At 37.9% G+C, this 25,072-nt stretch overlaps 1 protein-coding gene across 1 annotated transcript; it reads right to left on the bottom strand.

The window, feature by feature from the left end:
- Positions 1 to 226: 226 nt before the first annotated feature.
- On the bottom strand, positions 227 to 24,829 carry rhoq (ras homolog family member Q). Its single transcript, XM_008430409.3, has 5 exons — positions 24,281 to 24,829; positions 23,942 to 24,000; positions 10,166 to 10,330; positions 6,863 to 6,958; positions 227 to 5,311 (listed from the first exon to the last, which is right to left on the bottom strand). Exons 1-5 carry the CDS (start codon positions 24,420 to 24,422, stop codon positions 5,150 to 5,152), a joined length of 624 nt encoding a protein of 207 aa, XP_008428631.1. The 5' UTR covers positions 24,423 to 24,829; the 3' UTR covers positions 227 to 5,149.
- Between the last annotated feature and the right edge of the window lie 243 nt (positions 24,830 to 25,072).

A 25,072-nucleotide genomic window follows, 5' to 3' on the forward strand; every position in this document is an offset into this window, starting at 1 on the left:
TTTTGCACAAAATTAGTGGCCAGTTAACTAGACCAAAACCAATGCACACACTGAAAAACATGCAAAACAATTTATCAGTAAAACATCAATTAACTGTTGCCCACTTTGTCTCTTTATGAACAAGAAAATCTGCACTTCCAGGAATCCTGACAGCAAAAGTTGTAATCACTCATTTCCTGCAGCTGATTGATCTTTTGCAGAATTAACCAAACCCAAAGCCAGACTGTTAACACAGAAAACAAGTTTATTGAGAAAAGAGGAGCATCAATGGGAGAATGCATTGCTGGCTGTGGCACTTCGGTCCTTGATCCTGAGGCGGAGAGGGGGGACCTTCACATGACAAAAGCGAGCAAAACTGTCCGAGAGGCTCGGCCGCTCCTCGTGCAGTGATCAGCGCTGCTGACAGGACCGTTACGCAACACAGGCTGGGACAGAGAGAAGAAGCACCTTCAACGTTAAAGCTTTAGTTAATCATATGAAACAAAACAACAGGGAGAATTGGCACCTTTGAGAAATGTCTTTAAAAATGCTAGAAAAATTAAATGCATTTTAAATAAAAAGGGACAAACGTTTTGATATTTGGCTGGTCAAGAAAAAAACAAACAAACCTTAAAGTTTCCACTAAAAGTTCACATTTTGTTTCTGCCTAAATTCTGTTGAGTTGACTTTCCTAAATTGGATAGCACCAGCTATTCTTTTAAAGCAATAGTTTTAAATTACTATTTAAAACATATGACTTACAATTACACCAAAAAAATAAAATAAAATAAACAACTGACAAAAACAAAATGGGATTACTGTTGTTGGAGAATATTCAGTCTTTTCAAATCAAAAACATAAAAATCAATGCATTTTCTGGTAACTTGAATTCATTGAGGCCTGGATTTTATTCTCCAATGTTCTTTCACAGCAGCGGATAAATCAGTTTTTCCCGTTTAAAGCATATGTTTCCATGGTTGGTGGACTGATGCATCATGATCCTGAACAATAAGTTCATCGCCACCAAGCCTACTTTAGATTGAGAAAAGTCTCCAAATTTATGGAAATGTGTGTTATTTTCTTTGTGCTGTTGTCTTTACAAGTTTTATGGTGATGGCACCAAACAAATAATAGTTTCCTCACTGAAATTGTCTTCTATTTGGTTGGATCCTTTTCAGACTACTGGAGTACGGGGTTATTTTTGCCCAAAAGTCAGTAGCAGTTCCAGTTAGGCTCCTTCTCTATTGTGAGTTTTAAAACCGGAACCTTTTTGAATCCTTGTTGGTCGACAAGCTGAGCTCGACAAACTGCAACTAGACTCCTTTATGCCATTTTCAAAGGAAATTAAGACAGGATACTGTCAATGAATAGTTGCAAATTTGTAAAATCTCATTTGTGTGAGAAGAATGACCTTACTCCACATGTAATACTCAGAACACTGCTTTCGTGGCCATTCTATTTCCTATTTCTATTCTACCATTACAGAAACTCTAGCATTAGGAAGGATCCTCACAATTTGCTAATGTTTTCTAAATATTTGGTAGGTTTCCGCTCTTCCACCAACAGTTTCAATCTTGACGTGCAAGAGGAAACGTTTATACACGCAATTTGGAGGTGCGCATCTCCCCAACTCGGAGAGCATACCAATCTCCATGTGCAAAGGAGGACAACGTGTTGTTTATTTCAGTTGATTCATGAGATTAGCTTTTTTTAGCAAGAGCAATGCCATGACAGTATGTGAAGAGGAGCTGTGGCTACTTGTTGCGATTTTGGACTGGTGTGTGTAGCCACTGAACAAGTCCAAGACGGCCATTCCTCATTTAATTGAGTAGATCTAGTGAAGTTTGAGAAAATTCTACAAAGTAAAACTAAAGACAGACCATCAAAGATTGATGTTTATCTTTTAGCCAGAAACAATTGTAACCTATAAGAACAAATAAAGCGTTGTTTTTCCAAAGCAAAGTGCTAACCAGTACTTATGCTAACCCTTATCTTTTAACTGATCTTGGTTATACTTGTTAATGTGATATTATGTGTTGAAATATATCTTCATTTTATAGAGCCTTTTGACATCATAACTTTGTCAGCTACATTTTAAAACATACGGTAAATAAAGCTGAGTTGGTATTGATTAGCTAGCTAGCTATCGTTTGGCGCTAACACAGCTAACATTAGCTTTGTCAGTTCTTTCAGTAAGCTAAGGCTACGAGCTAAATGCCACCAACTAAGTTTTTAGGTAAATACTAGTGAAGACCTGATATTCATCCAAAGGTGGTGATTGTTTATCTTTTTGCCAGATGTAAAATATACATACATCTGTAATCTATAAAAACAAGAAAAGTATTTTTCAAGGCAAAGTGCTAACCTGTAGTAATGCTAAACCATACTTTTTAACTTTTTAACTTTTCTTGGTTATCATTTTTGTAATATTTTGTGTTTAAGTATATTTTGATTTTATAAATGTGTTTTAGAATCATTTGACATAATTTTGAACGGTACATTTTAAAACATACGGTAAATTATGCTGAGCTTGCATTGATTAGCTAGCTAGCTAACTAGCATTAGGCGCTAACATAGCTAACATTAGCTTTGTTAGTTGTTTCAGTTAACTAACGCTAAGCAGGACCAACTAATGTAAATATTTTTGGTAAATACCAGTGAAGAACTGATGTCTGTAGCAAAAGCTAGCTCATTATAAATGTTTCTGTATATATAGGTTTCTAAATGTTTAAACTGTAACTTATCAGTTTTAAGGCAACCAAATTTCATTTTATTTGACATAGAACTGTTTTAATTAGTGTCTTTACTGTATTTGGTGATATTGGAGATCTACAAGAGAATCTTGTTGCAGGATTTGGGCAAAGTAAACCTCCGATTGTTCCTGCTGACATGGTGTGCTATTCCTGCTGTGCCTGACGGAACCGTGTGCATCTTGTGTGCTTCAGACAGCTGTTCCTGGGACAATGGGTATGATGGAAAGCACAGGGAATGTGCATTGTTGTGCTGGGAAATGGAGCAGCAGCAGCTGTGCTTCATTGTTGTGCCGTAGACAGTATTGGGTCATAGTAGCCAGATGATTTTAAAAGGCATATATCATCGAATTTTAGAGGCAGAAAACCTAAAAATGTGATTTTGAAACACAATTTTCCCCAAACAAAAATATTTTTTTGAGTAAACTAAAATTGGGAAATACTGAAACAGAGGATGACTTTAGGATTCAAGGTCATCTATGCAGTAGCGTGGAAGTAAATAAGTAAAAAGAACAGATTGCTTCTCACCCACAAAAACCGTCGTTCTGCCAGAAAACTTTTCACTCTGTGCTTCTAAAACTATTTAAATCTTAAATTTAAAGGATGATCCACAGTTCAGGTTTTTTGCTAGGACAGCTAGCTATATTATGACTTTATTCAACTTTATTATCTTTATTACAACTTTATTCTTGTTTTTTCACGTAATACTGACTTTTTTTTGTACGAGTTTGTTGTCATAAATGTATTACTTTATTCTCGTGAATTTTAAATCTTTTTTTCTGAGTATTGCCATAATACTCTGTTATAATTCAAAACCTCTGCAAATGTCTACAGACTGCATAAATTTAAGATATTTTTTCTATAAACAATCTTTCTGGATATTTAGAGGCAAAATTAGCTAATGGCTTTTGCTAATTGCTAATGGCTTTCTTAGCCATTAGCAATTGTTTTTTTATTTATTTTTGTCTGAGCCAAATGGAAAAGAAAGTCTAATTATAGCCGTAGTCTGATTATATGTCAGTATTTTATCTTTTCTATCTTGATTGGTGTAGCATTAGCTTGAAGTTACATTTTAGGACAAAAAAAAATACAGTGTTGTAGGAAAACGTAACTACATAAAGGTCTATAGAGTCTGAGTGGCATGAGAGACCTCAGAGTAACATTTTGACAGAGTGATAATATGGAGAAAACTTTGACTTTCCTTAACCACGGTCTCACACAGCTGTTGGGAGAATCGTACTTGTGTTTGCCTGCGAACAATAACAATACAGGTCTGAACCAGAGCAGAAATTACGGCTTTCTGAATGCCGAGTTATTGGCACAAGCAGAAATTTGAAACAGGATTAAATTACAGGCAGACTCGGCTTGAGACGAATCACCTTTAAATCTGTTTGTAGGGTGCCGGTTTGCTAAGTACTGAAGTTACAGTTTCTCTAAATTTCTTCTCCTGACTGGATAAATCGGCTGATAAATCTTAATTTGTTGAATTCAATCTTGAGCTCAAGATTTTGCCATCCCAACTATAATATGCTCACCTTTATTTTATGCTTCTAAACACAATTCTTGATCAAGAAGTATGTAAAATGTTTAAAACATATTTTAAAAAACAATGTGAAAAAATGATGATATATGCCCTTTAATGAAAGGTGTGCATTCTTTGGGAAATATATGAGTTAGTCTACAATCTCTCTCTAAATTGATAAAAACATAGCAAGTTACTGCATGATAACCAAAAGTTATTTATCAGCTGATAAACTATGATCTCGATGATATTTGATTTAGTGATACAATCTTATAAACTCTAGATAATATAGTTTCTAAAAATGGATAACAAACATTTTCATTTTCTTGTGAACTCCTCAGTTTTGTTCTACCTCGGAGTATTTTGGCATGCCACACTACAAAACAACCTTAAAAATAACGCAGCTGTAGGTCCACAATTTGTCCGAATTTAAAGTTTTGAAATTAAAAATGTAAAACTGAGTCTCCTGTGACAAAATTTCAAAGCTAAAAACTTATTCTGTTCCATCATTTTGGAGATAAACTTAAAAGTTATTTCCAAAAACAATAGAGATATTTATGAATGAAGCATTCATCTTAAAGCTGAAATGTCTTTTTGTCTTTCCTGTGACGGCACACAGTGACAGAAACAAACAAAAAATGATTAAAATGGTTATAAAAGAAGGTACTTTTGAGGCAAAAGTCTTGTAGAAGAAGAGAACAATGGGTTTTGAGCTCCTTTGGTAAAAACGGCATTCTCAGCTCAGGAGAGGCTTCTGGTATTTCAAGAGTCTCAGAGCTAGCTCTTGTTTTGTCCGTCAATCCTCCTGGTTTTTGTCTTTGCATTTTATCCATCTTTTGCCGTCAGTCCATGTTTGGTTTGTGGCGTTTCACTAGAAGGATCCGGAGGAGCAGCCACATCACGTGATCAAGCAGCAGTTGATGCAGCGGGGCCCCAGTCTTCTCTTCATGGATCCCTTCTTCCTCTTGGGAGCCAGAATGGCGATGATGGCCTCGTCGAACACCGTCTTCAGGCCCTTCTGGGTCAGCGCCGAGCACTCCACGTAGCAACACGCCCCGATCTGACATGGAAAACAGGAGAAACTGTCACAATTTCACCATTTGTTAACAAATAAGAGCCGGCTCCACAGGTTAAACTGTAGTAAAGGTAACACAGGGGTGTTCAAAGTGCGGCCCGGGGGCCCTTTGTGGCCCTTGGACGGATTTTTTGTGGCCTCCAACTGCAGATGGAGGCTTTTTATTTGTAATCAGGGTAAAATTATTACCAACATAAGTTTTGGTATGGAAAACATTAAGTTCAACACAAAGTATTTGTGTTTTTATAACCAAATAGAGAGTTTCTGACAACTTACATTTAAGACTTTTTAAGGCTCTTTAAGATTTTCAATAAAATTTAAGACCTATACCTCCACAGAAATGTACAAACTTCATTCAGCAAACTGTAATAAATTTGCTTACTAATATTTAATATAGCTATTTAAGGTCAATGTACACTTTAAAAATTAAATTAAGACATCTTAAGGCCTTAATTTTAGATACATGAATTTAATACTTTTTAAGGATTTGCCAACACTGTGTAATATCCAGACTTTTACTGAAAAAACTGACTCTGGTGCACTCAAATCTGCTTTTAATTTATTTTACTTGGCTAAATACAGCAAGAGTTTTGAAAGAAACAAACAAAGTGATCAGATTTGATCTGATCAATTGAGCCTGAAAGAATTTTAAAACTGGATGTCCATCCATCAAAAAACTAACAAATCTGACAACATTATTTGTTTGATTTTCTTTGTTTTCTTGACTCAAAAGTACTTTTGACTTGATAAAAGTTCTTGTTTTGACGCCTCTGACCTAAGATATGCAGCAGTCAGAAATTATTTTGCTTTTCTGTGGCTTTTAAAGAGGAAATATGATAAAAAATATACATTTTTCATATTTTTATACTTCCATTTGGGTCTCAACTGCTGGGAAGATTGCTATTATTGTATTTTAGTCAATAAAATGTACATTTTCTTATTTAAAAAGGAAGTGAATTATGTGCATGTTTGCATCCTTTAATGTATTTTTAATATTGTTTAAATAAGTGGTTAAATAGAAATATGCAGAACGTGCCAAATTTGTATAATTTTAAACTCCTGCTTTGGTTGAGTTTCTTCACACAGCATTTTTCATTTTTAATGTTTAATAACAACATTATTGGAATCCGTTTTGCTGTTTAAACACTTGAAGTTAAATAAAAATGCCTTTTAGGCCAGATCAAAACACCTTATTTTGGAATCAGTTTCCAGAAATGCATGGCGTTTTGAAGGAAGCTTCATAATAATGATTTTTTTTTCTTTTTTTTTTAAGTGGGTAATTCTTTGCAGACCACATTTAGGATTTATATCCTGCAGCCCTGAACTCTACTGGACGTCCATGCTGACCAGGAATGTTTTCCTGGACTCATTTTACAGCAAAGAATGCTCAAAAGTCACATTCCAGAAATTAAATTCTTATGTTAACATTCCTGCATCAAATCCACACGCAGGAATCCAACGGAGGCCGTCAGCTCCGTTCTGCGACCGTAAAACTGGACATTGCTGCTTCTCCCTCTTCAGTTGATCAATACGAACCTCCTTGGCCAGTTTCTGTCCCTGCTCCGTGGCGATTGGCTTCTCCTTCATGTCGTTCAGTTTTGCAATCGTCTTGGGGTCGTCACGAAGGTCAATCTGGAAGATATTAGCAGCCTTTTGTCTGCGCGAGCCAGTAAAACAAATATAACACGACTAATAGATTTAGCTCGACCTGAAACCAATTTATATGTTGTGCAAAACAACCATCTGATTTCACCTTTTTATCTACAACAGATGAAAGTTTTTTATTGAAGTGATTGTATTTTACTACTTTAGAATTTGAGAAATGATGCATACTTAGTCCTAACTTTAAATATTAATGATTCTTTTTGAGTAGGCCTGTCACAGTAACAAACTTTGCTGGACGATTAATTGTCCCACAAGTTATTGCAATAAACGATAATATTGTTTTAAGACTAATTTTAATATAATGCACTTTCTCAAAGATCAATAAACTTCAAATTATAACAAATTTTTATCATTGGAACTAGAAGACATTTTAAATATCCAAAATAAATAAACAAAACAACAGAAACAACAAATGGAATGAATTATAAAGTCTCTATAAACAAAATTATCCTTCAAAAAACTGGTTAGTTGAGTCCAAAGCAGCAGACTGAAGGCTTTGGTCATCAAGGTTTTAGCAGAAAAAGAGAGAAGAGAGAAAAACGACAAATCATGCAAATGTAAATTATTGAGTTTGTTTTAATTTATCATGTGATTAATTGATTTATTGCTTATTGCAAGAGGTCTAGTTTACAGTCTAAAACATAAAATTGTCATTTTTACACTGACATGAATGCATGCTTGGATTAGAGCTGAAATGATTAATCTGATTAATCAAAATTACAAATATGAAGATAAAAAATAAACAAATAAAACACAATTGCATAATTACTAATTGGAATAAGGACAAATGAAAACTATTGTAAGAAAATCAATAAAAAGCTAATTTAAAAGTGCTAATAAGCAACTTAAAGTTAGGGCTGAAACGATTAATCATGATTAATCAATTACTGAAATTAGTAAACAATTAATCACTAGCTGCCGGACTCTAAAAAAGGCTGTTTGGTGAAGAATAACACATTAAGACCAGTAATTTAGTCAAAACTGTAGAAAAATATGCATACATTTATTGTAAGATAAAAATTGTAAGATAAAAATTAAAAACTTTTGTCTGTAAATATTTTCTACCCAAAGATATTCAGCAGATCAAGTTTTCACTGCATGGATGTTAAATCAAGCAGAACTTTTCACATGTTGATGTTAGAAGCTGGATTGTTGTAACCAATAGGAAAATTCAACTGCAGTAGCAGCAGCTCAACCAAAGAGGGCAGCACTGAGGCGGTTTAAGGCCAATATTGGAGAATTAAACACATTTACAAAAACATGTTACAGAAACATAAAGATATCACCCTTAATGGCCAATTTAGACAGTTTATCTGCAAGGAAAAAAGTTTATTTGGAGTTTACTCTTTAAGTTGATTATTAATATGCTTAATTATTGATTTTTACCACTAATTCCTGTTTATTTTTCTAACAATCTTGAGCTGAAGTGCAATTATTTTTCAAACACAACAAAAAATTACCAGATTATTCTCCTTAGATGGTGTAACAGACATCTGTCGATGCAAATTAAAATAATTGATCCTCCAGATTGATTCTGTCATCTTTAGAGTGATTGGTTTATAATCTGCGCATAATTTGACGCAGCACACTCAGGTTTATTTTGCAGAGTCAAAAAGCTTAACTCTGCAGATGAAACTGGGATTTCTAAATTTCAAACATAATCACGCTCAGCTTCACTTCCTGGTTCACATGTGCAGCTCTATTTCAGAGCCTGCCACGCGGTTCCTCTGTGTTTTAATCCACTGCAGCTCCCTTCACCTCCTCACCGGCGATAATAACCGTCTCCAATCAAAGCTTCCATCTGCTTTTCTTTTCTCCATCGTAAATGTCGCAGCAGCCTGCGCACAGAGCCGCAGAGCAGCAAACGAGTCATGATGGGGACTGATAAAAGAGCGCACAACATCAGCTGACACGACATAAATCAGACACCCACTCTGTCCTCCTCATCACCGCTGCGCCGGCATTCGGTTGCCGGGGAACACTGACCAACACGCCGGCTAACGATAAAAGATGCCCGTCTGTTGTTTTACTTTATGGAAAAATAAATCAAACATCATAGTTTTGTAAAAGATCAATAAAACCACACTGCTGTAATTTACAGCAACAAAAAAAAAACTGCAGTGTTTGTGTAATCTGGATTTGTACAACAAACACATGGACAACTATTGATGCACGCAAACACTCTTTATGCAATTTATGCAAACCCTCTTCGATGTGGGGGTTTGCAGTCAATCAATCTTTTGTAGAGGACTTCAACACAACGAAGGCAGAACAAAATGTTTTACATAGAAAAGAAAAACAATCACAGTAGGCGACGACAAACAACCTAAAAAACGCAGCTAAGCGAGAAATAAACAGAAATTTAAGATTAACTTCAGTCTGAAGGACTGAATAAGCCTAACTGTGTTTATGGCAGTGATAGAGAGACTAAAAATAGTAAAAACCAAAAATAAACAAAAATTGCATAAATTACTAATTACAATAAAGTTAAATGAAAACTATGGTAAGAAAATCAATGAAAAGTCAATAAAAAACAGCTAAAAAATACTACTAAAAATGTGGTCTGAAACGATTAATCTGATTAGTCGATTTCTGAAATAACCGCCAACTAAATTAATAATCGATTAATCATTGACTGGAGTACAGATGCAAAAAATGCCATTTGCTGAAAGAATAACACACTAAGAGCAGTAATTAAGCCAAAACTGTACAAAATAAATACATGCATTTTTCATTTAAGATAAAAAAATGTCCGTTTCCCAAGATATTCTCCTCAAGTGTCATTTTTAGCTTCACCCGGTACAAATTCTGTACAAAAAATCTGCTATTATCCACCTTGTTTCATCAAATTATTGATTAAAAAATATCAGACAGTATTTATAGCTGCAGATTGATCGTTTGCTGCCCCTGATCAATGTTCAATAACGGACTTCTATGTTACCGCATGTTAGGGAATAACATTTTTATTTTCTCATTAAATTTTTTATTATTTTCATCTTTTTAATGCATTTCTAATATTATGTAAAAAGGCTTAAGTGGTTGAATTAAAAATCTGCAGAATGTGGCAATTTTTTTCATCTGATTAATCGATTAATGAGTCGATTACTAAAATAATCGTTAAATAAATTTATTTTGATAAAACTTGACTTCCTGGACAGGAAGTAAAACACTGACCTGGGTGCCAATCAGCAGGTAAGGAACGCTGGGTGCGTACTCCTGCAGCTCCGGCACCCATTCCTCACGCACGTTTTGGAAACTGGCCGGGTTGACAACGGAGAAGCAGATGAGGAAGACATCTGTCATCGGATAGGACAAGGGCCTCAGGCGGTCGTAGTCCTCCTGCAAAGACACAAAACGCAACGTCACCCTTCAGGGACCAGGAACGTTTTGGTCGTTCATGTCAGTTCCTCAGTAAACTGTTTCAGCAGCACCATGAGAAACTGACTAAAAGCCAGAGTGACATCTTTGTGAATTTCCCATTCCCACCCTGAAAATGTCTGGTCCCAGAAAGCTGCTGTGTGTCAGATCTGCTGTCCTCACTGAAAACTAAAAGCGTTTTCACACCCTATAGTTCTGCAGACTCTGTCTGATTGGGGACCAAAATTGAAACGTTTGTTCCATTTTCAGCTGCTGTGGTTCCCTTTCACACTGCACCGAGTCAAACAAACCAAACTCTTTAAAGGACCTGTTCCCCTCCTCGCCTGTGGGGGCGCTGCACCCAGGACCAATGAAGGAAACAACACTGATGGCAACATCCTTCCACCATAAGTTGCAGTCAATGCTCCTCAAAAGCCAATCGATATTTATTGTGCTTTCTTTTCTTTTTATTAGCTTCCTTATGACCTTGTGACGGTTCTGTTCCATTGCTGAATAACTTCAAATTGATCCATAGTCATCCATTATTACTTGATAGAACAGTGTGCTGTTGTGTGATGTCGATGTTCAGGCCAGAGGAAGACTTGAGGCTGGACTTGGACTTAGCATTCACAGACTTTTTAGAGGGACTTGAACTGACTTGTTCAGAGGGATGTTAGAGTTAGGGCTGTAACGATTCCTGGAATGATTGGAGTACCTTGATTATTAAAATCTATCGGGGAATTGAAGCTTCATTAAATTATGTTTTATTATTTAGCACACTGTTTTCTAGCCAGGTGATTATTTACGTTGCGCATCGCCTCTGAGTTGTTGATAAAAGCTAAGTGCTAGCAGCATAATGACCAATTTTCAAGTTTGGTTAGGGGGGATATCATTAATTGACAATAATGTCCATGTTTTTATAATTTTTTGCGGGGCCAATAAGCATCAGTGATTAAAATGAGTGATTTTAAGCATCCTTAACATCACTGCTGCGATGCCTGGAGTACGACAGCTTCTCCTGCCTGGTGGCCGGTCCAGAGTGAACGGGAAGTGTAGCTTTACAGATGAGCGGAAAATAAATTTCATGTCATCTCGGTCGCAACAAATGGGTGGTGGAGCGCGCTGTGGCGGTACATAGCTGTCAGATGTTTTTCTGTGTGTGATGAAGGAACCAAATCTTGTCGTTCACAAGGACACAAAAGCTATAAATGGTGGCGCAAAGTGAGAAAGTGAGTGAGAAAGACACAAGACTGGAAATAGACGAGAGGACAAAGATTTTAAACTGAACTTGGACTTGTCACTTAAGAGACTCTTGGATAAAGAAGTGATACTCGAAATTCTCTTGTGGAGCGTTAGCATCTTTCGAAGACATGAGACTAGAAATTTACTTTTGGAGAAAGACTTCAGACTTGACAGAAAAAATAGACTTGTGAATGCCAAAAGTCACATGTCATGAAGGTTCTTCTGACCCAAGACGGACCACTCCAAAGGAAGATTACAGACCTTGTGTCTACCGTTTCCAAGGGAACGGACAGGATTTTTGTTGCCGATGTCCAATCCTGGTGCTTCTAGGTACCCAACTGTTGTATTGGCGCTGATGATGAATCTATGAGAACACATGCTGTCCTGGCAGCCCAAACTGCAGATGAGTCAACTTCGCATCAGTGGATGTGGGACGATGAGGAGAAATGATTCACCAACGCAGGAGCTGCCTATCCAATTACCTCCCAATGAGGACAGCAGGAGATTTTCAGAGAACCGACTCAACGAGGGCCTTCAGAGAGCTTTCAGGCGATGGGATGAGCGTTCGCACGTCTCCAGTGACCGACGGGTCTGACGCGACGAGGATGAGGAAGACCTTCGTTTGGTATCCGAACCAAACGTAGCTACTCTCTACTTTGATGGATTGATGAGCCTAAAGATGCAGTACGGTTCGAATCGGTCCAAGTTTCTCATACTGAAGAGGCAAGAGAAGAGCAATAGTGTAAATTTTAAAATGTCTCTTATTTTAAAATGTAGTGTAAAATAACAGTGCGCAACAGTGAAGGAACATCTACATGTTTTTTTATTTTAAAACTAAAATAATTTTTTTATTATTTTTTACATTTGAAAATAAAATTTTAAATTAAATTTTTTTACGTCTACTTTTAGAATGAAAAATGTAGACGTTCCTTCACAGTTTGCACTCTTATTATAAGAAATATTGATACAAATATTTACCCTACATGATTTCTTTCCCCATATTTTACAAGCACAATGTACTTTATTCAGGTTTTAGTCAGATTTTATCGAAGACTTTATTTTAAAAATGTAGTTTTTACTTACAGAAACAAAAGAAGTCTAGTTTTAGTCAAGCAATGCAGCTCAACATCAAAAACTCAATGTAAACAACCAAGTTAATTAAAGTAATCTGAGAAAAACGGCCAAGATCGCTACTTTTCTAAAACCCAATCAGCTTTTTTTCCTTTTCTTGTGTCCAGTAACGTCAGATGTCTGCATTAAATCACGCTCTTCCTGTCTCTCCATACATGGTACCTCCTACTCGGGATGATGAAGTGCACCGCGTCCTTTCTTGTTCTTATCCTTCTCCGAGCTGCAGACTCTGTAAGCCACTCAGCGGTTTACTGTAAACAGAACTGGAGCTTGTCTGATTCGGCTCCGATTCCTCAGTAAACCTCCAACTCGTTACCAAACACAGTAAAGGCCTTCGTACCCTCCAGGCAGTCCTCAGTTTAATCGGCGCTTCCCCCGCAGATATGTTTACACTCCTGCCGAGACGCTTAGGATGAAAGTTTCCACCAGAAATAAGTCACAGAGTTTTATTAGCTCAGTGCAAGAGTTCATGAACGAGACGCGGTGTTTCTGACAGAAGTGTGCAAAAACGGAGAAAACATGGTCGACCAGCATAAATACGACATGGTTTTACTTTACTGCAACAATTTAAAAGATTGAATGAATAAATGCTCCAGGTTCCTTTTAAAACATGTAGGTGGCGTTACGTCAGGTTGTTGTCACACCTGATAGTCAGGTAGACTCGGTTTGATTGGGGACAAAAATGCAAAACTCGTTCCATTTTCAGCTGCAGTTTGTTTTCACACTGCACTGCGTCAAACAAACTGAACTCTTTGGAAAACCAGTTTCCCTCCTCGCCTGTGGGGGCGCTGCACCAAGAACCACTGAAGGAAACAACATGAAAACTTCCAAAGAAGACTCCGAGCGAAACTTGTCTTCATGAAATGTAAACAAAAATGGAGCGGCGTCAGATTTTAGCTGTTGTAAGATTTCTCTTTTGTCTTTGGGAAACGGCCACAAACCATTTCTCCCGCTAGCGTTAGACTCTGGCGTTTGTTTTGCGTTACCTCATCATACAGCTGGAGAAAATGTCACCTTCTCCACCAACCTCTTTACAAGGAGCTTAAATTATAGGAGCGAGAAACCAGAGACAATCATCAGGTTGGAAACAGTTCAAATTGTTGGTTTATGATCGGGGCTTCAACTAACAATTATTTTACTTATCGATTAATCGGATAAAAATAATTTATGCACTCTGCAAATTTTTCATTTAAACCTCTTTTTAACACAATATTAGAAACACATTAATAAACAAATAATTACATTGATTTTATAAATGGGAAAATAAACTTTTTATTGCCTAAAATGCAACATTACAGCATTACCTTAGTGAAAGCTCGACCATCTGCAGCAAAGAATGACTCTGTAGCTAAAACAATACTTCTGACATAAACAGGTGAAAAGGTTGAACCTTTCTGCTTGACTGAACATCAATACAGTGGATTATTTTTGAATTACCTGATTAATAAATGTATGGCAAAAGGTGCTCAATGGGAGACTTTATCATAAAATTTGAAAACCATTTAAAGCTGAAAATACCAAATTTTACGTTTTTTTTAATTTATCTTAAATGTAAAATATGTATATTTTCTGTACAATTTTGGCTTAATTGCTGCTCTGAATTGCCTTTTTTTAGTCTACATACTCCAGTTAACAATTAATTGGTTGCTAAGTTTGCTTGTGATTACTTCAATAATCGCAATTAATCACAATTAATTTGATTAATCGTTTCAGTCCTATTTAACTCTAATTAGACATTACTCTCTACCCTTCTTTTTAAATCTGAAAAATGTATTGCACTTGTAATAACAGAGGATTTTTTTTTAGCTCAAGTGAAAGGAAAATATGAAATCCTTTAATTTTTAATTGTAAAACAAATACCTGCACAAGTCTGTGCTGTTGCTCTGTTCGCTGGAGTCTCAGAAATTAGTTTGTAACCTTTTCCAGTTGCTCTGTTTCTCATTCGTTGTTTAATTTCTTTTACTCTTTAGATATTCTAGCCTACTTCCTGTTGTCACACAGATTTGTGTTTCAGGTCTGGGAGTAATCAGTGGATTCATTTGTCCACAGTTTGAGCTTTGTGACGGTGGCATCAACTCGGTGACACACAACGCAATAATATCAGTGAGTCACTCCCTCCTCCTCCTCCTCATCTCCTCCCTTTCCCGGCTTCTCCCACTCTCTCCTCTTCGTCCTCTTCCTCCTCGGGGCCCAGTAAACCGCCTACAGTAAATCAGCAGATTCAGAGACGCCTGCACCAACATGGCCGACGGCTGAGAAGACAAGCCCCGACGCAGACCCAGCTACACTTCTGCTCCTCCGGTGTGCAAATCTGCACATTTAGACGCAAGAATAAAAGCGATGGTGATTAATGATGAATAATTACAATGCAGTCTGTCTGAGCATGCCTGCATGGTGAGAACATCCCATCAGTTCAACACAAAAACACAATTTAACTTTTAAGAGCAAGAGAAAAGCCACACTCTGCCTGGGAAAACTGTTGGATCATTTTATTTGTGCCTCTGGAGGAGCTTCGCCAAATTTCTCACTACAAAACCACGGAATCCTACCAAGTCGTTTCTAGTGGAAATACCAAGTACACTTAAAATGAGAAATAAAGAAACTTTTCAGCAACATATAGGAATTTGTTTCGGGCCAATAATTTCTTAATATCAAGTTTGACTGATAGATTTTTTATACTCATAACAGACATTTGCCTCATGTTATAAGTGAAATAATCTGCCAGTGGAACTAGAACTCGGTTGCTAGGCAACGAGCTGGGCTTGGCTGGCGTTGCTAGGTAACGGCTGTGAAATAAGTGAAATAATCTGCCAGTGGAAGTATAACTTTTTTTGGATCAGTGTTAAGGAATTATTGACTAAAAACAAGCTACTACATCTTGCTGAAATATTACTTGTACGTTACTTTAGTCTTATTTTAAGTCTGCTAAGATATTTGAACTAGAAACTAGACCAGATTAAGAGTTTTGCATTTTTGCAGTGCTGATGACTTCATCACACGTTTTGTCAAATTTACGATGAAGGAGCTACAATTTATTTAAAAATGGAGCTTTGTAAACTCTCAGTTTTTTAACACTAAGAACTAGAAAACAGAAATAATCATAAACAGCTCGCCTGCTGCTCAAACAGACGTTAAAAGCACAATAACGTGGCATCATTACCGACGCTCTGACCGGATCCAAATGTGAGCAAACCTGCAGCTGCAAAACATTCCCCCCCCAAAAAAATCCGTGTGAACGGATTGAAGGCTGGACAGCTGATTGGAGGAAGAAAGGCAGATTGATACGACTGCAGCAGAAAGTTTGGATTAATGCTGGAAAGACGGGAACCGCCATGGAGGGTCGCCATGACGACTGCGCCAGCCGAAAGAGGATTCAGTGTTTCTGGATCTGGACCAACGCTGCGTAATAAATGGGGTCAAATTTTTGCTCCGACTTTCAGCCGTCGGATTTTGGCTTGACTGGGTGGAGACGTTAGATAGTCATTTATCAAACAAACATGGGGAATTGTTACTGTTAGCTTGTAAAGTGTGAGAATATTTCACATTCAGTCAACATTTATGAAATGCCATCTAGTTGCAGATTCGTTGCAGGCTCATTTAATGCCAGAGTTTGACATTTTCTCTGGGTTTGTGCTGGGATTAAATGACATTTTATGAACAGGACCAATAATCCCCTGGAGTACCGACTGGTTGCCAAGCAGCTGGTTGGTGGGAGGCTGGTTTGTCAATGTGACGGACAAGGAAACTGTTTCCTCTGAGCAAATTATTCCACAAAACGCACTTCATTTAAATCACAGATCATCTGTATAAAAGCAGAAAGCAGAAGTTTTGCAGCCCTGCAGAGTAAAGCTGCGTGTAAAAACATGAAGCCAAGACAAAAAGACAGCAGCAAAGGTCAAAGGACTCAATGCACAGGAAATGTCTCCATCTCCGCGACTACAGGTCGGTACTAATGTTATCATAGTTAACTAAAAGTAACGAAATAATGAGAACTGAAACTGAGATAACATTGAGATAAATAAAAATGAGAATTAATGGGGAAAAACTATAACTAACTGGGTCTCTACAGGACTCTGTGAAAGGACGGTTTCAACTTGCACAACTTTTGCACTTTGGTGATAAAACAAAACATATTTAGCGCAAAATGTTTTCGGTTACATTTAATTTAAAGGGATGCATAAGACTGACATAAACATGTTTATTGTCATGAAGTGTAATTCGGTAAATAATGGCACTTTTAATGCAAAGATGCATTAAAAGTGTGAACTTTTCAGCATTATTTACTTGCAAATTTTTGACTTCCAGAATTCTGAAATTTCCTTTTTGTTTCTGGAAAAATCCTGAGATGAATCTAATAATTTCTTTTTCTTGCAAATATTTTATTTTTGGGACTCAGAAATGTACTTGTTTTTTTTTCCTATAAAATCTTTGAGATTAATCTAAAAATCTCTGACTTTTTTCTCAAAAATGTCTTTGTTTTCTACAAAACTTTAAAAATGTCTGAGTTAAATAATGTCATCTTAATGCAAACTTGCATTAAAAGTGTCAACTTTGCAATATTTTCTCAAAAATGTTGACTTTTGAAACTCTGAAACCTCTGGAAAAATTCTGAGATTAATCTAATAATTTCTAAGTTTTTTTTCTTGCAAATATTTTATTTTAGGAGCTCAGAAATTTCCTTGATTTTTCCTCTAGAACATTTCTGAAATGAATCTCAAAATTTCAAAGTAAAGCAACATTTTAATGCAAAGTTGCATTAAAATGAACACCAAACTTCATGACAACCGTCATAAACATTTATAGACTCCTTCATGTTTACATGTCATGTCCATCTTATGCAGCCCCTTCAAATAAAGTGTCATCCAGTTTTCCAGCCAGGAAATGTCCATCATGTCCTACATTCACAGTTGGATGCTGCATTGCTGTGATTTGTCTCGTCAGTGGAGACCGGCTCCAACCTTCACCTCCATCCTGACCTGCTGCCCTGCAGGAGGATTGAGGCTCTCTAGAAAAACGCCTCCATCAGGCGGTGGAGCGAGCTGTTTGGGGATTTGGATTAATGGGTGAAGTGAAGTGGCAAAGGTGATTACAGGATGTGCAGCTGAGTGAGAGGGCATCTGCCGGGCCGAGCAAATGAGAAACAGGCCAAAAACAAAGTGTGGGTTAATAGGGCAGCGAGATACGGGTCATGGCATCTGAGTTTCTGTCCCCGAGGCGTTTCCATGGGCACCGCAGCACTTAGCATCCACTTCCTGCTCCTCATCAGGCGGGCAGCGGAGCTAGACGCGGCTGAGTGCAGCGGCAGCAGGAAGGGGAGCGAATGAATAAGTAAAGACTTTCCCCTCTGCTCCCGCTCGTCGTGTTTGGTACGGATCGGGTCAATAAGCAAAGCGGGACTCTGGATCAGAACCTCTCAACGAGTCCAGACATGTTGATGGGACACGCAACAAAGCCCCATCATTCAGCCCATACCTTATGGGATGGCAAAGAAATTCCCTCTGTTTTCTAGAAAATTTCAGAAATTTACTCCTTCATTTTTTTTTCTATCTTTAATGCCCCTGATGCGCCATTGGGGTAATGAGACAAACTTAAAAGAGGTACGAAAACGTTTTAAAAAGTCATCACAAAATTTATGAGCGCAATTAAAATGAAAATGAAACTGAAAGAGTTGAATTTAGCCACTTCAGAGTGATTCCTTCTCTTCTCCTACCTCCCCCCGACCAAATCCGTCTCTCTCTCTTCCTCTTTCTGACTCCGTCTCGCTTTCTTCTCCTCCTCCTCCTCCTCCTCTCTTTGGGGCTCCGGGGCTTTGATCAGACTCTGAAGCTATAAACATTACCAGCTGGCCTTTCGCTCCACATGAGGAGGTCAGCCGAGTCGGAGGCGGAGGACGGAGGGTGGGGGAGCGGTAACTCTACTCTCTGCGAGCGGCGGCATCCGAAGCAGACATCTGGGAGAACTTCTCCATTTCAGAGACACTCTCTGATTCAGCTAAAAACAAACCGTCCCCCAAACACACACTCACTATGAAACACGCTAGAGCAGACAATAAGGCGGCGTTCTGCTTTTTCCCAGCCAGTTGTAACACTTCTGCCATCTGTTTTCTTCAGGAAAACAGTAAAAACAAACCTACAAGTTAGCATGCTAGCTAGCAATGTAGCTACGTAATAACTGTCGCGTCTAAAACAAAGTCTAAGTTTTGAAGCTTGTCAGTTTTGAGATAAACAGATTGTCGTAAGTGTAAACGGTTCACCTTTGGCATATGCAGTTTTAGGCTGCTGGGGGAGACAAAAGGGCAAAGGTCACACCGGCTGAGCTGCCTCTGATAAATCCTGCCTGCATACGTTTAGTGTTTCACCAAAACTCGCACCGCTTTTAGGCCCAAAAATGCTGAATCCACTTCCTTCCTCATGCACAGTCTCAAAGCTCATTTTTTTCCTCTTTAAAGAGAAAGAAGTAAAAAAGAAGTGCTGGCCTGCATTCTTCTTCTTCTGCGTGATTAACGGTGCAGTGCCAAGTTTTTATTGTAGCTAGCAGCAGCAGAAGGAAACTCCTAACAACCCAGAACATCAGCCTTTCCCTGAGGGAAAAAGCTGCAAATCTTTGCATTTATTAATATAATAATGTAAGAGAAACATTATTTACTGTCCTTCAGTGGGAAAGTTCAGGTGTACCAGCAGCAAACAGACATAAGAATATAAAAAGAGAAGTAAAATGATCAAACTGTCCAGTAAGAGCAACTTTACAGTGTCGGAAAATACTGCGCAGTTGTTAAAAATAGCAAAGTTCAACGGATCAAAATGTGCAACTGAGGAGAATAACTTAAAAATATACGTACTTTGGAGCAAAAGGCACAATAAGCTGTTTAGAAGAAGTGAACAGAAATGTGCAAACAGGAATTAGCAAAAAATATCAGGAATGTTATTTGAAATTAAATTAACCGCAGGAAGGATCTATAATAACGTTCCTTTGTCCACCAAGGATCCAGAAGTTTAAGAGTGTAAAGAAGGATCAAAATCTGCATTTTTTTCACTTTTAAAAGTAACACCAGGACAGTGGCTGCTGTCTCAGTTTCTGTGCTTCGAAGTGTAACAGTACACATACAATCAATCCAAAATCTAAACGTAAGGTTTCATTTCACATATTTTAAATAGAAAATCACACTGTAGAATGAAGCTCAAAGGCCGCAGGCTCTGAACAGCAACTTCAGATTTTACAAAAAAACAAAAATGTAATCCAGTTTGAAGTAAACAGTATCCTATCAAGATCAGAAGAACAAAATATCCCATCTCACAAATGTTCCACAGGAAACCTGGTTAGACTTTTCTCCCCGTTTTTAAATCTGTTTACTTTTCTACATTAGGGCCACCGTAGATAGAAAAAAAGAGGAATACATTTTTGCCCAAAAAGTTGAAAATTTGCGAGAAAAAACAAAAATCTAAAATTTTGTGATTAATCTCAGAAATTTTCTAGAAAAAACTCAAAAATTTCTGAACTCAAAAAGTCCTACATTTGTGAGAAAAAAATCTCAGAAAATTTGAGATTCATAAAACTTAGGACATTTCTGGACTTCAAAATTACTTGAAAGAAGTTTTCTGTAGAAAATTTCATACATTTCTAAAATTGATCTCAAAATTCCTGAAGTTTTTCTTACAAATTTTAGGATTTTCTTTGCAGAAATTCACTCCTTGTTTTTTTTCCATCTACAATCTCCAAAACTAAGAAGTGATGCAGAATTTTACATGCAAATGTTTTAAAATTTTCACCGTACAAGCACCATTTCTATTTACTACATCGATTATTCATTCATTATTGAAACACCAACACAAAGCAGCACGTTTGTGAAGTGACGGTAAACAGACTCATGTTTAAGTCGTTTTTTAAAACTATTTTGCAATTAAACATCTGAAAATGTGGCAGCCATTTATACTCATTCTGAGTCAATACCATGTTGCAATAACAGCTGCATGTTGTTTGTGGTATGGCGCCACCAGCTTTGCACATAAACAGATTGAAACTTGATAATTTCCATTTGCATGTTTGTTTCTCTTTCTACCAAAACCGGGTGACAAAGTCTTCAGTCTGGAGAAACTAAACTCTTTTTTAAAGTGAAGCTTTGTTTACAGAACCATTTTATTTGCTGCTTGATTGCTTTGTTTATTTATTTTGGTTATTTAAAATGTCTTCCAGTTCCAGTGTTAAATGTTTGTTACAGATTAAAGTTTATTTATTTTCAACTCCTGCCACCAATTCTCGATAGGATTTGGGTTTATGACTTTGACTAGACCATTCTAACGCTTGAATACGCTACTTTTTGATGCTCTGACTGTAGGTCAAGGTCACAGTCCTGCTGGAAGGTCAAATTCATCCCTAGTCATTCATCTTCTGAGAGCCATGCTGCTGGACAGGATAATCAGCATAATGCTTCCACCACCATGTATCACTGTATGAATAGTGTGTTCAAGCTAACAATGTCGACCAAAAAGTTCAGTTTGGGTGTCATCTGACTCAAGCAGGTTTGTTGATTAGTCCTCATTTATACTGGGTTGTGAAAGCCTTCAATTGGAACAGCTACACTGCAAAAACACAAAGTATTACCAAGTATTCTTAGTCTAGTTTCTACTCCAAATATCTTAATATACATTAAATTGTATAAAACTAACTTCTCAGCAAGATACAGCAGCTTGTTTTAAGTAATAAATCCTTAATTTTGATTAAAAAGTTCTAGTTCAACTAATTAAAATTTAACTTATCGGAAAATGTCTTGTTATAAGTAAAATAATCTGCAGATGAAACTAATACCTTTTCATCAATATTGAGAAATTATTAACTTGCTGAAAAGTGACTTATAAGTTAGTTTTGTCTTATTTCAAGTGTACTAATATGTATTTGGACTAGAAACTAGATCAAAAGTACTTGGTAAGATTTTGTGTTTTGCAGTGTAATCAGTCAAATTCTCAACAATCCTGTTTTCATCGTAAAGAAAAATCAACAAATTTCGCAAACGTCTCACAGCGAATAAACCAGAGCTTGTCTTCTTCAGTCTGTGTGTGGACTGGCTGCGCTGCTGAGGAGGAAACATTATTGTGTGTGTGTGTGTGTGTGTGTGTGTGTACCAGGTTTTTATATCCTTATGGGAACCTATTTCTACAATGTGGGGTTATGGGGACCATTGTTCCTTGTGGGGACATTTTCTTGGTCCCCATGAGGGAAATTGTTGTTTTTGGGTTAGTGGTTATGTCTGTGATGGTTAGGGTCAGGGTAAAGGTTATGGTAAGGATTAGGCTTATGGTAAAGGTTAGGCTGTAGAAATTAATGGAAGTCAATGTGAAGTCCCCACAAGTGATGAAAACACAACTGTATGTGTATGTGTGTGTGTGTAGCAGTTTTCAGTACAGTCTGAACTCCTGAACACCCACTGAATGACACATTGTGGAGAGAAAGCCCAAGCATTAGGCAGCAAAATCTGTGACATCACTACCGGACATAGGAGCCCTGTTCTCTGCATAATAGAACTATTGAAGCCCCTCACTGCCATCGCTGTCCATGACACACCAGAGTCTGGCAGCAAACCCATGTGTGAAAACCATCACCTGTTGCAGCTTAGTGTCTGGGAGCCCTGTGGGCGTTTTGGAGGCCCTCTTGGATAACTTTTGGCCCGTGGAAGAGCACATGGGAAAAGTGCTAGACAGACGGAAAACATGCAGCGCTGAGAAAAATCATTTACCCCCTTCTATACAGCTCTGGAAAAAAATTAAGAGACAAATAGAGCGGTCCACAAATGAATACGACTTTCTAGACTAGCAAACTGGAGTTGGATTAAAGTGGACTAAACACAGCTCCTGTGAATGCTCCCTTAGAGTTTTTCCTCGCTGTCTGAACGGCCCAATACTGATCATTTCACCCCCCAAAAATCCAATTTGTCCCACTTGAAACAAGCAATAAACATCACATGCCATCATCAAAACCATCAAGGAAATATACATCAAATATGTCGATCAATATTCCAGCTATTATGAATCATAAGGTGGATTTTGGTCTTGATTAAAGGAACTCTGTGTTTCAGCATCTTTGCAGTTTTATGGAAGTTTGCTCCAGATTTGTAGCTGAATGCTTCTTCTGGACCAGAACCAGAACCAAAAGACCTGAGAGGTCTGGAAGGTTGATAAGGTGCAAAGAAAGAAGAAAAGTGACATAACCCCTTGCAAATTTTTCATTTAACCACGTAAGCCTTTTTGTAGAATCTTGGCAATAAATTTAAAACACAAATAAACAATTTTTAAAATACGAAAATAAACATTTTATTGCTTAATAGTCAGTAACAGCATTTTTTTAGTGAACACTTGATCCTTTATAGCAAAGGATGCATCTACAAGTAAAACCAACTGACCACATGTGAAAAACTTGACTTAACATCAATACAGTGAAGGGCTGATCAATTGATTATTATTTAGATTAACCGATTAATAACTGGGTAGCAAAAGGAGTATTTTTTTTACAGTATTTGAACCAGATGAAACTAAAACTGCAAATAAAAATGTTTTTGTTTTTTTGTACAGTTACTGCTCTAATTTGAGTTTTTAGTCTGTATACAGTAGTTAGTGATTAATCAATTACTAAATTAGTTGACAATTATTTCAGTAATTGATTAATCACGATTAATCAGAGTATCTTTAGTGAGCTGAAATATTTAAAAACATGCCCACAACAGGCCTTTCATAATAATAAATAAATTGCTGGCTGATCTCTTGTTCCAGGAGTTATTGCGATAAACAATAATATTGTTATTTTGAGACGGTCATGGCATAATAAGGCAAGGACACATTCTGAAAGATCAATAAACTTTAAACTGATGAACATTAAACACTGGAACTGAAAAACATTTTAAGTATTCAAGATAAATAAACAAAACAACAGGAACAACAAATAAAGTGAATTATTTATTTTCTGTAAACAAAACCGTCCTTCAAAAAGCGGGGTAGTTAAGACCAAAGCACCAGACTGGAGACTTTTATCATCCAGTTTTTAGTAGAAAGAGAGAAACAACAAATCATGCAAATGGACTGAGTTTGTTTTAATTTTTCATGTGATTAACTCATTTATTGCTAATTTTTGACAGGTGTAGCCCACAAAACAAACAAAAAGAAATTGCAAAAACTGAAAGGAATAAACTCTTTTTTCCACAGCGCTTCATGTGACAGAGTGAAACTGAAAACATACCTGACCAGCTGTGTCATACAGTCCCAACAAGTACTGCTTCCCTCCAACGTTGACGCTCACTGCAAGACAAATGACGAAAGGTGAGGGTGGCGTCAGGGCTGCTGGTCTCAGGGACTTCCAGCCCCTCTGAGGCAACGGGAAGCCGAACAAGTGGTTCTGATTACAGCAACAGATGCAATGCAGTTGCAGAAAGAGGAGCAGAGAAGTCAGGGGGGATTCAATCACGCCTCTCTCCCCCGCTTATTGCATTTCAAGCTGGGAAATTAACCCCAAACAAAGAGAAAGGAGCAGTTGGGTAAGTCGTGATGTCATGGTTAGGAGAAAGAAAAGTGACCCCACCTGCATAATGATCAAACACCGTGGGCACATACTCCTCTGGAAAGGCGTCGTTGGCATAGCTCATCAGGAGACACGTTTTACCCACTGCGCCGTCTCCAACCACGACGCATTTCAGCATGATAGAACCGGTTCCGTTAGCCATGATCCCGGCCGAACCACCATCATCTCCCCGACGCCCTGTTGTTCCGACCTGCTGCCGCTGCAGCTGGGTGGGGATCCCCGCACCGCGGCGGGCATCACCAGCCTCGGAGGCGGACTGCGAGGTGCACCGTGTCGGGCTGGAGCAGCATCCCTCCTGCCCGTCACTGGCTACGGATCCAACCCGGAGTTTGTTCCGATGTTTCCTCCTCAGTCTGAGGAGATGTGCGGGGGTGTTTTCCCCTTGAAGGCGAGGAGGGATGGTGTTTTATGATCCGGCGGGTCCGCTCCCGTCCACGGCGTGTCCTGCTGCCTGACGCTCCCCGGCGCACTGAGCCGCCGCTGCCGCCGCTGCTGCTGGACAAGCTGGGTGGAGAGGCGGAGCCTGTTCTCTAAAACCTAGAAACCAGCCTGCAGTCCTCCTGGTGGGGGATCCTGGGTCCAGGACTAGGAGAAATTACATCATTAGCAACACATCGGAGGAAAAAAAGAAGAAAAAGCAGGGGCGTTTCTGGATTTGTCGGGGCCCTAAGGGAGATGCTGTTTGGGCCCCCCTAGTTTAACAAACTATAACAAAGGGATTCTTAAAGGGGCAAAATGTAACTTTTATATACACTGCTCAAAAAAATAAAGGGAACACTTAAACAACACAAT

The sequence above is a fragment of the Poecilia reticulata genome, chromosome 15, assembly GCF_904066995.2.
Source record: "Poecilia reticulata chromosome 15, P_reticulata-male-v2, whole genome shotgun sequence".
NCBI lineage: Eukaryota > Metazoa > Chordata > Actinopteri > Cyprinodontiformes > Poeciliidae > Poecilia > Poecilia reticulata.

Excerpts from the sequence above, each read along its gene's own strand:
- rhoq (XM_008430409.3), bottom strand. The coding sequence starts at position 24,422 with ATGGCTAACGGAACCGGTTCTATCATGCTGAAATGCGTCGTGGTTGGA. Across the intron at positions 24,001-24,280 it reads GGTGTTTGATCATTATGCAG|TGAGCGTCAACGTTGGAGGG; the intron begins GTGGGGTCACTT and ends TTTGTCTTGCAG. Across the intron at positions 6,959-10,165 it reads ACCTGCTGATTGGCACCCAG|ATTGACCTTCGTGACGACCC; the intron begins GTCAGTGTTTTA and ends AATATCTTCCAG.